Here is a 16,896-nt window from a genome sequence, read left to right on the forward strand (position 1 = left end):
TTGGTTTTCCCAATTTTTGAAATAACAATAAAAGGTTATGTGAATTAAAAATCATGAACCATGGCTTAAACTGCAATTAACCACTGAGAGACTATTACTGTACCTGTAACGAAGTGGGCGCACCAGTTTATTAGAATATTGTATTAAACAATATGAAAAATAAGAACATGCACCATTTTCATCCGCACATTCATCCGCACCGCGTTTGTCATCCGCATTAAAATGTTTTTTATCCACACAAGTGCGTACCATCCCACGTGTTGAGAAGCACTGTACTAGATGATACATTCTCCCCCTCCCCCAAAAAAATCTTTGACCCGCCCCTGACTACGGTGTGGGGTTTTGCATCAGTTTTTTACATCGGGTTTCAAAAAGTAAATTTTTTATACACATAGTACTTTGCGGCGCAAACCTATGAGGGCTCACTAGTGTTGCTGTCAGATCATGCCCCAAACATATTTTGTTAACTTTTGTAAATCCAAAAAGTTTCATAAAACTTCGCGCGAGCGTACATCTATTTTTACTATGTTTTTTTTTGTTTTTTTAAGGGGCTCATGCATAGAACGGCACGTTACGCTATGTAAACTGATGAATTCCATGAAGCGATTTTGTTTTATTTCACTATGAATACTTTGTTTAATTAAACTATAAAGTAAAGCTTATCTAAACAAAACAGTTAAACTATAAAGTATGTTCTAAACAAAATAGTATGTGGTTCAACTGGAGGTAACTAAACTTCTTAACACTATAGAGATTTGGGAAAAATAACCTGAAAAAACTTAAATTGGAAATTTTATTGTCACTAGTTTTGCCTGTCAGTCCACAGTAATGACTTCGCTATGTATCAGATCATGTAGCTTTTATTCCAAAAATATTGAATATCGGTATCGAAGTAAACTGTAAAGTTTCGTGCATCTCTAGTCGCTATCACCACATTAGGAAGCACTATTCTAGGGCAATGCACTACATAAGCGATTTTAAAGTTGCCGAATTTATTTAAACTAAAAACGTGCATTTTCTATCCACATAAAATACTTTATTATTTAGATACAAGTAAAATAAATTTATTTCGTTGTTTCAACTCTCTGTAAAAACCTTGACTCGCTTGCCGACCACGCAATAATAATAACAGTTTCAATAAACCACTGCCAGCAACTAATAAAGGCTTCGAATCACGGAAGCTGTAAATCATGTTTTTCTATTGTTTCTTTGAACAATTGTCGGTGAAAAGCGAAATTTCCGGACCGAAAAAGGCTGAGGTTAGCAGAATTGAACATATGCGGTTTTAAGAAGGTTTTTACATTATTTCGGGAAGTTTCGCGATATGAAGAATGGACAGGACACAAAGCTTTCGAAACCTTGATTCCCTTTGTTTATTCAAGCAAGCGAACATCTAAGCACTTATTCAAACGTTGGTTTAAATGATTGGGCTTACGAAACATCAAATATAGCAACCAGGAAAAACTGCTTTATATTGCCTTTTTTGTCACACACTTTTTTCACGCTTATACAAAAAAATGGTTGCGGAGGAAATGAAAATGTGTGAAAGCCACGCCTACTTGACATCTATCAATACAAATATCTGAACCAGGGGTGGGCAAATGCATTCAATTGAAAAGTCATTTGCAAAAAAGACAAGCACCAAAGAGCCTCAAAATTATTTTTATACAAAAACTGTTAATAATGCAAGGCCAGCAGCATAATAACAGAATTTTAATATAACAAAACGGTAATAGCAAAATAACACGCACAATATTTATTAATATCAGTCTTTTGTTAACTAACTCTTCGGACTCTATGTCTAGTGTTACCTCAAAAACGAAATGCTGGCCTAAATAAAGAAAAGAAAAAGAGAGGAGCGTTTATAAACGGTGCTCTTGGTAACCTTTTCAATTTTTTTTAATTTTTACGATTCAACTAGAAGAGCCACAAAAAACATGCCGGAGAGCCGCATGCGGCTCGCGAGTTGCAGTTTGCCCACCCCTAATCTAAACTATTGTAGACTAGTAACTGAACTCTAAAAGTTCGCGGTCAAGAATTTACATGTTACACAGAACAGGAGACGTTTATATAAATCCAATGCAAACGTTCGTTTGTCATTCGCAGTTTGTAAATGCACATCACTAATAGATTGGTAAATGTTAATGCGAGATTTCTTAAACTTGGTTCCTTTGAACACTTGGGGTGCAAGGACTAGTTTCAGGGGCTTCATAATGCCTAATTCTCCGTGTATTATTTACCAAAATGGAATGAATTATTCAAAGAAAGGTCTTTAGTTGAACTCAAAAAACTCTTTGGCGTCTTCCCCTAAAATTTGTTTGACTTTATTTCGGACGACAAAACAGTATATTGATAATAAAACGAACCACAAAAAAAAAAAAGTTTTTAGAGTTAATTATTGAGTGATTTAAAACCGCGTTTTCAGTAAATCTTTTTTTAAACATTTTGAAAACGGTAAAAGTTTATTATATTAGGTTATTAAGTTTTAACATGTAACAACATATTTTAGTTATATATACAGAATTTTTTGGTTTCACAAAACACGGCAAAAGTCCGATAATGATGCACTGTACAGTTGGTACTAGTTGGGCGCTGTATGAACGATTTACAGGAACATGGCGGCCAAGAAGGACATCAAAAGTAGAGCAACACCTGCTTTCGGCATGGAACCTGCAAAATAAGCAGAAGTTTATTTCCGTTTTGGAAATAAGCAATCACCGTGTACACTTTACGTGCAAGACGGTGTAGAATTTTAGCTTTGCTGTTGATTTTTAATCATTGAATGACACTACCAAGCAGTGTTTTAAACAAGTCACTTTGAAATTAAGTCCCAGTCAAGTCATTTGCAAATAATTCCAAGTCTAGTCTTTTCAATATATAACAAAGAAAAACTTTATATATAACAAGAAAAGTCCTAGTTCAAGTCGTCAGTTGCCCAAGTCAAGTCCCAGTCAATAAGTCATAAATAGACCAAGTTAATTCCAAGTGAGGTAGTAGACATAAAAATAAAACGTTAAACTTTTAAAATTAGAAAAACATTAAAATATGAGCAATAACTTGACTGAAAAATAACAAAAACGCAACATAGATGTTACCGAGCTAATTCGCGTCTGGGCGCCTCATATTATTAAAAAGATAAAACGTGAAGCAATACTGGCTTACAGGATAGCATCTACAAATAAGGAACTTTCTTACAATGCTGAAAAATAAAGTAGAACTTTTTTAAATTTAAATATTTAGATGACTTTACCAAGTCCGTAAAGTTTGAGTTTGTAATTTTGTAAACTTTCAAGCTTTTTATAACAAAGTGTGCACCTTATAGCAACACTTAGTGGTCTGATCACACTTTGATGATTTATAAACCTCCGTTGGTTACTCTAAGGCAGGGCTGGTTACGATAAAGAATTGTTTTGCAACAAATACATTTGTCTAGACTCTAGACTCTAGTACAATCAAGGTGTAGCAGACTTTTGACACGCATATTGACTGAGATGTAATGTTTAACAGCTGGTTTTAAATTAAAGGCTGTTAATTAAATTGTACAGAGCCGATCCGTACGAGAAAGGCGTCACTGGAATTGTAGGAAAGTTATTTCCGAATCCACAAGTTGACAGCACTGACGAAACTGTCGTAGTTGCAGCCTAGTAGCTCATTAGTTTTTGTAGTAAAAGTTGAAAATATGAATTAGTGTTTATTTGATGTGCGGCCCTCCTGTAAGCATTACATTTCCTAACTGGCCCTTGTGTTAAAAAGGTTGCCCACCCCTGCTGGAGCGACATATGTGTTTGTTCGTTCTCCATTTTCAAATTGGTGTCAGCGTTTCGATGCTATTGTTTCTTATTACAGAATACAAAGTACAGCGGACATAGGTAATTAATATTGCTTAACGACTGACTGACGCCATATTGAAATCAGACACACAGGAAGCGCTATATTAGAAGGAACAGTTTTCCAAAGTCTAAGCCCCATACTGCAATAGGTCACCAAACTTTACACGCTCCATAACCTAAAATATGTCAGTTGCCTTACAGGTTAACAAGCATTTGCTTAACGGAATCCAATGCAATCCACAAATGTTATTTATAACTTCACGCCAGTTACAAGGGTATGAGTATAAATGACAAAACCTTTTATAACTAGCACACTGACATACTTTTACACTTAAGTTCGCAGGGCTTCATAAACTTTTTTAGTTTTGTTCACCCTTAGCATCTATCTCCAGATTTCATTCACCCTTGTTTCATGATATGATGAAACTATCTCGTCTATATATAACAGCACAAAGTGAACACCCGGAATATTCACCCTGCTCGCAAGTTATCACCCATTTCTGACGGTTCACCCTTATTCACCCCTTTTGGTTGGTTCACCCTTGCAAAAAATTTATTCACCCTGAGGTGATCCATTCACCTGATGAAGAAACACTGCCATAGAGCACAACGTACCGTGGTTGCATCCAGTTTTCGAGCAAGTCCCGTAGCATGTTTTGGTCGTAACGCCCACGATGGATGTGCTGTTGCAGTTTTCATTCTCTTCATGTTGTGAACAGGACCGAGACACCGTAACCGAGCCGAGACCTTTGTTGTCTTCAACTGAAAAAACAAATCTCTGTCAATGGGCGTATTTGTTAAAATTTCTTAATTCTAATATATTTCTTATGCAGAACTGACTAACAACAGAGACTTATCAGTTTAGTCTTTTTTAAATGTTTGGCGGTAACAGAAGTCAAATCTTTGAGAAGAAAAATATATGAGGGACATTTAAATTAGTTGAAACTAACTGTGTAATAGGTTTCTCAAGTCCGCGGAAATTACGCAAATATGTTTGAAAGTGTTGTTCCTCATCGCGTGAATTGTTTCAGGAAGTAAATTTATTCACTAAAAAGTTCAACAAAAGTTCAAAAGGTTTAAAAAGGTGATGCGAGTATACAAAAGAAGGGCAGTTAAACTTATCACACAAAATATCAATAGTGATTTGATTGCAAAGCTTTTGCCAAAGGCTTTCGAAACTGAATGTGGAGAAATTGACTAAGTTAATCAGTAATCAACAAAATGTTTAATACAGTCAAGTTGAGTTAAAATGCTCAACCAGGGGGGTTCCCAAATGCTTCGAAAAAACTTAAATAGAACCTGAATATCACATTACGTCCAAGTGAAACTGTCAAGCAATATTTAAAATGCGAAAAAGAACAGAAAAATCAAACGTGAGAAAAACAAATCAAATAGCAATCACAATCGCCATTTGTATTTTAAAAAAATAACTCGAAAAAGTAAAATTTAAATGAAAATCCTAACCATAGAAATTTCTGTTTACTGATACTTACCCGAAATTGTTTTTGTGAGGGTTGTGCAGTGCTCGTGGTAAGGTTCAGGACATGCTGTTGCTACAGTTGGAAAACTGTTAAGGCATCTGCTAAAAGATGTCTGCGTCTTTGTCCCGTGGCATTGTACACACTTGGGACGAGCAGCTGCAATCACAAAAGTGCTGGTTGAAGCTAAAGTGTTCTAAACAAGTCATTTTTAAAAGAACATAAACTCAAATCAAGTACCTTGTAAAAAAAAACTGTAATTCAAGTCAAATCCCTTTTGAAAGAACTTAAGTCACAGTCAAATCTTTTGTAAACACCAAGTTAATTATCTTTAAATGAGCTTAAGTCCCAGTCAAGTGGTTTGTAAAAAAAAAACTTAAGTCCTTGACGTAGTTTTTGACGTAACTTTTGCCCAAAAACATTGTGTTCTACCCAAATTAAAAGTTTTACACAACTCCTGGATTCAGTATAGTGTGTAAAAATTCCCCAATTACGTATCAAATTGCCCACTTACGCCACCCAGTGTTGCAGCCACTTGTGTTGCAGTTCTCGTGACACGTGACTTTGCTAATTGTCAAACCGGAGATGGATTTGCTATTGCATCCGGTAGAGGGCGACTTCACAGCTGAGCAACCTCGCTTAACGCTGAGCAATCTGTACTCTGATGATGTTTCTGTTTCTGAGTTAAAACACACAAAAACACTTCAATGAATAGCCTTGCTTGCATCATTGACCGATATATTCGGTGAGTCTTCGATGGCTTTCGATGTACCATTGTAAGTCGTGATCGTTGGTCAAAAAGCAGCATCATAAGGGCTAGATCACAGTTGTTAATCATATATGTGTGTGTGTATCTTTCATTGAACTGTAGCCTATATCAAACTTTTTAATACAGATTATTGATTGCATTCATGTATTGTGTTTGTGGTACTATTTAGTTGAATTGTTGCTCATAATCAGCCTACAACACCTATGTTCATGGTTTAACGTTTTACTTTTATATCAATGACTGTCAACAGTTGACAAAAATCTAAAACAGATCGGATGGTTCGCAAATATTTTCAGTAGTAACACAACCTTTTCTAACGAATAGTATTGCAATACCTTACGGCTTAGCGCAGTGGTCGGCAAACTGTGGGCCACGGCCTAAATGTGGGTCACAGATCCAATTTTAGTGGGCAGCGAGCTATTTTTATTTGTTTAATTGTATCATGTAGTTGTGGGCCGTGTGACTGATAAACGTACATTTATTGAAGTTTATTTTAAATATTAGTGGGTGTGGCGTATTTTAGTGACGTCATTTTAAAAATTTGCACGCCCCCAGCCCTAACAAAAATCCTAGATTATCCCCTGTTGTCGTAGTGGTTTTACATGGTGGGCTTTCAAAAGCTCTGGATAGGGTAATTTTGGCCGCAAAAAAATGTTGACCGACCACTTCATAACTTAAAATAAATTTACCTTCCTTTCCGATGATATACTCTACAGTAGAGTAACAGTACTTCTCCTCAGCAGAACAAGATGTTACCCAGTCCTGGTCGAGACATTCATAAATATCATTGCACACGACGCACGAAAGAGCCGGCTTCTCGGCTGCAAAAATAGAGAAAAATACTATATACGCCGTATGGCGATAAATGCTTTTTAAAGAACGTCATCTTGATAAAAATGGCAATTTTTATTTAAATAAATGCAATAAATTCGCCAGGGACTCGAACAGTTGGACAATTTCGGGTTCAAGGATTTTTTCGAAATCAGTTCCGGTTTCGGTTCGGAACAATTTAAAAGCTCAAGTTCGATTAAATATGTTTTTATAACTGGTTTATAAAGTTCCAGTTCGAAATGTGTTACCTAAAAGTGTGAATCTTCAAATGTAAAAAATACATATATATAACTTGACTCTGTAAACTACAATTTGTAACGTCATGCTGGAGTAAAGTTCGGGTTCGGTTAAGGTTCAGGTACTTTCAAAATATTAGGTTCAGTTCCGGTTCAGCTCCTTAAAATCTTCAAAAAAGGTGGTTTGCAAAACAATTAGCCCAAAACACGGTTTGTGAAGACTCGGCTCGGGTCCATTTCGACTCCCTGAAATTGGCATCTTACGTGTTGCTGTGTTGCAGTTGTCGGTGGTACAAGATTCCGAGCAGGTGTACTGCATGTAGTTGGGTAGTGGAGGGCTGGCACTGATGGCTGTCATACTGCACCCCACAGTGGAGTAGTTCGAACACCCCCTGGTCACCACTGATCGCACAATGGCTCCGGTGTCTGCAGAACAATGCAAAACAATAGGTGAGACAATTAAAGCAGAAACCGGTTTTAAGCCCTTATTGTGTTAGACCAGCGGTTTCAACCAGTGGGCCATGGCTTACTGGTGGGCCATAAGAACATTTGAGGTGGGCCACAAACCAATTTAAAAAAGCTAGATTTAGTTTCATATGTGTCGCTATATTTAATTTTATAGGAATAATGGCTTGGGGAGGAATTATAAGGAATGTAAATATATTGTTCAGCCGCAAGTATCACACCAATGCACGGTTAAATAAATAATCTGTTTTAAGATATGTTCTGCTGTGTTTTGTTCTAAACCTATTTAACAGTTATTTCTTTCATAAATATATATTGGGCCACAGACTTTTTTTTGCAACGTAAATGGGCCACAAAAGCAAAAAGGTTGAGAACAACTGTGTTAGACAAAGGCTTACCGAACTGGGGGTCGCGTAACGAGTTTACGGATCGCGAGTAAGTCCGTATAATTTTTGATACAAAATGTTACGTCAATGAAATTGTAACTTTTCTGATTGATATGCTAATGACAAACTTAATGTAATGCGAAATTCTTAAAATGCATATTACTTCAACAAATGCGTGCCAAAGCAGACAAAGCGAAACGTCATATTTTAAAATGTTAAACCTAGGGGGCTCGCGGCAGGTTTTAATAAATTAAAAAAGTTTGGAAAGTCTATAGTGCTAGACTAAGGCTATAACCATAGATGCCTTTTTCCGCTAACCTAAAAAGGTCCCATTCAGACGTAAAACAATAACTTTGCATATAACTTTTTTATTGTGGGCGTAATTACGCATGATTTACGCGTCTTAATTTGTTTAACCCCACAAAAAGTTTGGGAAAGCGTATAAAACTATAAATTGTGTTACTCGTGTCCGTTTGACATTGTTACAAATCATTCTTTGCGTTAGTTGTACCATTAGGTTAAATATCAGTTGAATATCCGTTGGGTTGTAAAGACTATCTTTCCTTGATGATTTGTATGGCGCTATCCTTTGGATTATACAACACCTCGGTTAAGGTTAAGAAAGGCCTATCGTTAAACGGGTAAATAAGGCCGACTTTAATACTAGATAATATAGCACGAGGTTTGAATTCACGACCTCGACCAAAACCTTTAATTTTTATGCTATGGCCTTGCTTGCATTAAAATCCTCCATTATGGTAGTATATGGATAGTATATGGAAGGCTCCCGGTGAATGTTTACACGTGTGTATGAATGTTTCAAGATCATTGTAGCAAGTTACGTCATATTTAACCAAAAGTTTGCGAACCCTATTTGTACAACGTATTACTAACAGGGAATTAGACGAGAACAAACCGCGCAATCGGTTTACTTTCGGTGAGTACAGATGTCAAGCAAAGACGCGGTATATACCCACAATAAGTCAGTATGACAAAGTATAGTTATCATCGGACCATATCGGGGGGTATTGCAGGTAAAACCCGATAGCGTATGTTTCGGTCAGTGGGTTTAGGTTAATCCGCTTAAATCAGATCGGTCGCCAGAAAGAAGAATTCCATAGTACCGTTTTTTCCTAAGTTGTTTACATTATTACGGTTCACTGTAGGTGGGTTCAGATGTCATACCAGTGTTGTAATGACTTAAGTCAATGACTTGACTTAAGTGCACTTAAGTCACTGTTTTAAATGACTTGACTTGACTTAAGTCATTTGGGCAAAATGACTTGACTTGACTTAAGTCTTTCGGACAAATGACTTGACTTGACTTAAGTCTTTTGAACAAATGAATTGGGTTTGAAATAAAGCAAGTATTTTTTTTATAAAATTAAGCTATTTGTCCAATTTTTGCACAAAAAACAAATTGCTTGCTATATATTCCGTTTTCCTTATTTTTTCGTTCAGTTATTGTTCATATAGTCATACGAGTTTAAAAATTCGAATAGTTTAACGTTTTATCTTTATGACAAGGACATGACTTGAAGTTAACTTGCTTTAATTATGAGTTAACTGAGACTTGACTTGCGCAACTGATGACTTGACTGGGACTTGACTTGTTATTTATTCGAAAAGACTTGACTTGGACTAAAGTTATTTTACAAATAACTTGACTGGGACTAATTTTGAAAATGACTAGTAATTTTGAAAATGACTTGTTTACAACACTGTGTCATACAGAGGTCGGTATATTTCCACAATATACCGGGATATGCCATCTTGCCGTAAGCCAAACACACACGGAAATTAGGCATCCGTCATCTCAGTTAGGTTGGCGCACAACGTAAACACATTGGTGCAACTCCTATCACTGTTGTTAGATAAACACGCGTTGTTGATATAAAGGTTGAGTAAAAACAACACGGTTAATTAATAGCTGGTTGTCACGTGATGACGATAGGAAACCACGCTATGTTGACGTTTTGTGCATTGGTAGCTAATAGAGTCCAACCAGCCTGCATTTTGTTTATTTTAATGCGCAAGAGCTTCAGAATATTTGACCTCGGCTCACATTAAGACGTTGTATGTTACAAAGGATATACTTTACAATAAATTTATTTTTACCCACTTGTCTACAATTGTATTAAAAGGTTATGTTAAAAAACGTATGCTTAGGAAAGTATTGAATGCTGTACAAAACATATGATAGTAAACTATTAAAAGTGAAAATACTATATTTATATTTATAAGGAACAAGTAATGTGATGTTTTGAAAATCCCGGCATCTTAAAAAAAACAACAAGTGATTTATACCGTATGGGAACAGTATCTTCCCCATTATGTCGTCCAAAAAGACGTATATTCTTTACTTAAGTTGCATATTCTAATCTTACTGTCTCTGTGTCCTTGCGCGAGAAAAATGAGTTATGTAGGAGTTATCGTCAACCAAAAAGGCATCAATACAGCGGATCAGATAGATAAATTTATATGAGCTAAAGCGTTTTATAGCGCTGTGCTGGCCAACCTTTTTCCACATGTGAAACACCATCAAAGCTAAAAAAATATGACGATAGGAAATAGACAACATAAATATTCTAGACTGCCTACAGAGAAAGGAATTTTATAATTAAAAGCGCCGAAGGCGCCAACAAATCCACTGATATAGCGCACTAAAAATGCGCGTTTATAAAAGATGTGTTAACGATGTTTACATTTGGTTATTATTGAAGAAACATTTTCAAACTCTTTTTTTGCTCCCTTCGTTACTTATATAAACATGAGCGACTAGGTAGAGAGGGTTCGGCCACCTTTTGCGCATTGTGATGTTGCTTCATTCAGATTAAAGAGACGTTTCAACATTTACCTCGGGAAATTGTGGTAGTCTTGGAAGTTACGCAGTAGCTATATGTATTTTGGCATTGGGTGCCCGAAGGAAGGCCGGATGACGCCTTGGCGCAATTCGAGTCCATTTCCTCAGTGCATTGGATGCAAGAAAGATCTGAAAGTTGATATAAACATAATAAGCTTGTTCGTATGAGTCGCGTTGGTCTGACCAACGCCCATGGTGGACATGTTGGTCATTTCTGTAAAGAAAACAAAAAATGTACAATACTAATAAAAAAGACAACAAAGGCCAAACAGTTTTAGGTGGTTCCCGGTCTTGTGTTATACAATAAAATATGGCAAATGTCAGCTACCCAGGTTTCTCTCAAATCAATGTATTCGACTTAAAATAAGAACCATATTTTTTATAAAAGTTTAGTTATAAGGTTTTACTTTCTAAACTAATATATATATTTCATGTTGGAAAATAATGATAGCCTGATGTGGAGCCCAAACTCGCGATCTCAAACATACAGGAAGTTTCTTATTGGCCTACACAAGCTAAGTGGGAGCGAGGTGGTCTAGTGGAGAAACAACCATAACACCGTTGCCTGATGTATACTATTCGTAAAACTAGCATCGGTTTCATTAATCTCTCCTATAGAAAAAATTTAAATCAACATAGTTGGGAGATTAGAAATTTAAATTATCATTTTCAAAAGTTTACTATACTTTCTTATAATGGGCGAAATCGTGATCCAGCTAGTTATACGTTTTTAGCGTTGTGAATAACACACCAAAACATCACGGCGTAGGGTATTTAACTAAGATTGCCTAAACACATTTTAACAGTTAAGTCATCATTTCGTGTAAACAAATGAAAAATTATACGTAAAAATTGAAAAAACTCCAAAGTTAAATTACCTTTTTTTGAGGAACAGTCATCGCCAGAGTTGCCCGAATTGCAATTGCACTTTCCCGTAAGGTAATCGCAGTAACCTCCAGATGGATAAGTGCAGTTGTTGGGGCAAGTCTTCAGAAGAGCTGCAAATAGTTTAAGGTTATCGTTCGCATGAAACATAAATTTTTTTGGCTCAAATCAATAGGAAATTTGTTTGTTTTACAGAAAAAATAATATCCTGTTTTCGCCCTAAAACATCGGCCAAATGATCGGCCTAAATTTATAGATACCGGTACCGATATATTGGTAAAAGCGAAATATTGGCCGATTTATTGGTAAACCGTATATCAGTCTCTCTCTGATTCGAACCACCGAAAAAAAATGTTATTGTTCTTCATCAGCATCGTCATTATGATATAATATTTGAGTAAACCTTTATATGGTCAAAGCGTTTTTCCGTCATTGGTTTCATGTGATTTTGTTTTTAAATCAGCGGTTCCCAAACTGGGGTCCGTACAGCAGTTTCAGAGGGTCCACAGGGAGAATTAGTCTTTTAAGTTTTTTAACATTAGTCTTTGTTTTAAACATTATCTGTCATCTTTATTGTCTTTAGTTATGCTTTATTATTCGATCATAGCGTGTTTATGATGTCTATTGTGACATCATAAAGCATTTATTATGCTGTACTACCTGTTATCAGCGAATCGTTTGCATTAGTTAGAACAGTGGTCGGCAAACTTTTATGTCGCGGCCCAAATAACTCTGTTAAGAGCTTTCGGAGGCCCAATACGTAAAATCACTACGAAAAAAAGGCCGGGTCCAGGATATTTGTTTTGAGTTTGAGGCATTAGATTGGCGTCGTGCGCAAATGTGAAGGCAAAGCAAAAGTTATATCAGTTCTATCTCTACCGAAAATTTTACGTTTCTATACCTAAAGCGTGCTTTATTTTTTCTTCTATTTCTGTTGTGTTATTCATATCAAGCGTTCAATTGTCATGCACTGTTACGTCATAAACAATGTAGTCATTAATACGTTTGCTATATTAATGTAGTTTGACTACTTTTTAGTCGTTGTTTTTGATCTCTGAATAGGTTTTGAGTTTATTTATTTTTTAATTATTACGATACCGTTTTGTGGTTGTTAAAGAAAAATGTGACTCGAAAAAATTTGTGCCTCACCACCTAGGAACCTCACCGCACGTCAATGGTGAGGCTGTGGACACGAAGAAATGGTGTAATATCAAACGGCGCCTCGATGCCGAAACACACCACTATTTCAAATGTAAAACATACTACACAACCAAGTATACGCCCGTAGCGCGAAAAAAATGTGCGTTAACTTTACACAGTTAAAGTTGGCTTTGATAGGCACTCACAGGGCCACATTTAGCACGCGGGCCACACGCTGAGACAATATAAAATTCTTACCAGCTTTTAAAATACAATAATATATGTACAGCATTCACGCGGCCCGCAACTACATACAACTAAACTATTAAAAAGTAGCTTGCGGCCCACTATAAATGGCTGTGCGGCCCACATTTGGGCCGCGGCCCACAGTTTGCCGAGCACTGAGTTAGAACAAGGTGATCCAAACCCAGTTGCAATATCAGCCAAATTAATCTGGTTAATAAACCTTTTTACGCGAAATGATAACGTCTTTGTAATTTAGCAATTGGGAAGTATGCAACATCTCTTTTACGCGAACATTCTACGCTTATAAAATGCAGTCTTCTAATTACAATTTTTGGCAAATACGCAAATTTTTCGCGCTTCGCGCACACCAGTTTTCCGGGTCTCATAACATTCGATTTTATTTTCGCACAAGTTCGACGACAGAAGCAAGTTTCTGAAGCGTATCTGTCTTTCGATATTACTTTGTGACCTTAACTTTAAAAATTTCATGCCTCAACCAAACGAAAAACGTTGATCCGCTCCTGGTACGCATTTAGCCTACTTTATGTGGTCCGCAAAGAATATGCAAGAAATATTGGGGCCCGCGATGCAGTCAACCGTGGACCACCCTGAGCTCGAAGGTTGTTACATTAGAAAGAATCGTGACTGCACTAGTGTATTACAAGAAATATGGGTCAACTGACCCTTGAATTTTTATAGGGCCGCGAAATATCAAAATAATTGCAACGGGTCCACCAGGCAAAATTTTTAGAAAAGTTTGGGAACCGCTGTTTTAAATGCTCACGTTTCAAAAGTTAACCGGTACATAAGCAAAACACTATGCAACGTTACGCGAAAAAAATTGAACAATATTTGGAATTAAACATTTCTATTATAGCTTCGGACACAGCAAAATCTAAGACGAAGAATGTCTGAAACCTATACCCGATGTGGGATGGTCAAAATAAAATAATAAGTACAGCTAATAAACGAAAAAAATAACGCTAAATCAAGAGCTTACTGGTGGCTTTAGAATTACAGTTGTTTAAGTTGCATGAGAAAAAGCAAACGAACTGAGTGGGCGAGGTTTCTTGGCATTTGGGACCATCAGGAACAGAGGCACTTCTATAGTCGTTATCAGAGGTTGGACTTCGACAGGACCTAATGACCTCGGACGGTAAACCTGTAGACAGTATATTATATTTAACCAAGCATGCACAACATACGGAATGTGCTACTACGTCTAAATAGCAACTTTACACTGCGGGAAACTAAGTATAGGGCTGCGTATTCGGAGTCGGAATCTAGACAGCAACGAGACGGTTCGTTTTTTCAGAAGTGGAAAACGGGACTTGAGTAAGGTGGTAAAGGCGGAATAGCAAAGTAAACTACCAGAGACCCGACGTGCGCATACGCAGTACCAAATTTTTAAACTGATAAGGCAACAAACTGTAAATTGTAAAGGTGGAATATAAAAGGGTTGAACATTTTTAATATATGACACTGGTATGTGAGAAGATGGATGAATATACACTTTTATTAGAATACGAAAATGGGTAAAGTATACAGGCTGTAGAGTCGGAGCCTGATTTGCCAAAATGGAGTCCGCGTTTATTTGTTAGACCAGAGTCGAACCCGTTTTTTTTTCGGCGGAGTCGAACTCGGTACTCGGGAGTCGGTTTTAGGTTCATTTTGTTGGCAGGAGCCGCACTCAAAAGTGATACTTTAAGTTATTTTTACTGGCGCCGCAGCCCTGTAACTAAGAGATCAAAGCATATACTGAACAAACAGTAAGGCTATATTTTCATTATAAGAGCGGCAACAAAAACACCTCACCCCTTTGCACACTCAATACTGTTTGGCAGTATTGAGTGTCCCAGCAAGATGTGTTGGTAAGTTCGGTGGGTTTGTCGTAGCATTTATTTTGTCTTGCCGGTTCGCCGTAGAAATAACTATAACTTGAGCAGGTCCAACAGGAATAACCTAGAGCAAAAGAGTAGCCGTATTGGTTAAATTAGATAAACACAACATCTCGAAACTTGTAAGCAACGGATGTTGGAAGTGAAAGACAACATGGAATAACCTATTTGTTATGTATAATTGTTATCGCAGCATATAGTTTTTTTTTTGCCGTAGAATTTTTTTTAAGCAGGTCCAGCAGAAATAACCTATAGCTAAACATACAGCGTGGCGTAGCTTATTACGTGTATGTAATCGCGTTTCCTTATCTTTTGAATAGCCCCAACAGAAAGCTAGCAAACCAGCTTCCTCATGTAAACAAAGTTTAGAAACGAATTCAGAACTTGTCAAAAAATATGGAATATAAGGTGTATTAAGAAGAGTTTTCAAAAAAGTACCATAATCTCCTAGATTAAGTCAGGATTTTTTTGCCAAAAGGATTTTTTTGCCTTAAATTTCACTGGGATAAGTAAAGTTAAACGTCGTATGGCAATATATATATTTATTCTCTGATCCATAAATTATCAAAAACAATTTGAAATAATGGTCACTAGCCTACTTTTAGGATTTCTGGAGTAATAAATAATGTGTGTTGTAAAATTCAAGCAATATCAAACAGTTACTAGCTTACGAATCTTTCTTACAGGGTTTTCGCCACAAAATGGCCTAGCAATGCTAGTATTAGGTCAAACGCTTTATGAAGATGTTGAAAAAGATGATTATATATTTCGCCGACAAAAGCATCGTCAATATATCTAATTACGAATGAAACTTTTCAGGAGTTAGGTCGACCTTAATTTTTCAAGGTTAAGGTGTTTTTCAATATCGCACACCCAGTGCAACAAGAAAAGCACGATTTGAAAAATATTTAGCGCCAAACGGATCTATAAAGTGGATTTTAAACTAATATTTTATCAGATTACCACCTGGTAAGTTTACCAAACACAAAATATAAATATAAATTTACCATGAGCTTGGTATTGTTGACACAAGAGAGTCAGAAGAATAAAAGCCGCTTTCATTTTTTTCTTCAGAGTTTTACCAAACTTATTTAGGCAACCTCTTGTACTAGTCCTGCAAACAAGAGAATTAAACGAAAAGGTTTTATAGTGGTTAAAAATTGGAAAATGACACAACTTTCTTATATGAACTCGTGCGGTGTAGTTTTTGCTGCGTCTTTGAAAAACATAACAATAATATAAAATTAAATATTTGGGGGAAGAGGGTGTACTCTACAGGTATCGTTACAAAGGATGTTGGACAGGTATGGAAAAGGACATATCTCTTATAATAAAAGGAAATGTTTGTCCGCTGGACGGACGATCGTCGCGATATGTTCGTCCGGTCCGTCGCTGGCAGAGCAACGCCATCGTCGCCTGACAAAAGGACCGGAGACCTCACACTGCGCTCGAGTTAAGAAGTGAATCCTCGCCTAACAAAAGGGGCGGCTACGTCAAAAAAGTGCGCTCGCTTCTCCACGGTTATCATATACTAAATCAGTGGTTTTCAAGCTTGAAAAAAAACTTTTTTTATTTCGGAAGATTTTTATCCGCACAAAATAAGAATAGCAAGTTTGCAACATTTGGTTTTCCCAATTTTTGAAATAACAATAAAAGGTTATGTGTATTAAAAATCATGAACCATGGCTTAAACTGCAATTAACCACTGAGAGACTATTACTGTACCTGTAACGAAGTGGGCGCACCAGTTTATTAGAATATTGTATTAAACATTATGAAAAATAAGAACATGCACCATTTTCATCCGCACATTCATCCGCACCGCGTTTGTCATCCGCATTAAAATGTTTTTTATCCACACAAGTGCAT

At 36.6% G+C, this 16,896-nt stretch overlaps 1 protein-coding gene across 1 annotated transcript; it reads right to left on the reverse strand.

Moving 5' to 3' along the window:
• Positions 1-1,528: 1,528 nt before the first annotated feature.
• On the reverse strand, positions 1,529-16,133 carry LOC146133732 (uncharacterized). The gene is made up of 11 exons (XM_083397450.1): positions 16,035-16,133; positions 14,945-15,091; positions 14,130-14,291; positions 11,737-11,856; positions 10,853-10,987; positions 7,409-7,570; positions 6,767-6,898; positions 5,823-5,987; positions 5,324-5,467; positions 4,446-4,592; positions 1,529-2,670 (listed from the first exon to the last, which is right to left on the reverse strand). The coding sequence occupies exons 1-11, from the start codon at positions 16,087-16,089 to the stop codon at positions 2,606-2,608; spliced, it is 1,434 nt and encodes a 477-aa protein (XP_083253576.1). The 5' UTR covers positions 16,090-16,133; the 3' UTR covers positions 1,529-2,605.
• Between the last annotated feature and the right edge of the window lie 763 nt (positions 16,134-16,896).

Source organism: Ascidiella aspersa, chromosome 9, assembly GCF_963924565.1.
Source record: "Ascidiella aspersa chromosome 9, kaAscAspe10.2, whole genome shotgun sequence".
Lineage (NCBI taxonomy): Eukaryota > Metazoa > Chordata > Ascidiacea > Phlebobranchia > Ascidiidae > Ascidiella > Ascidiella aspersa.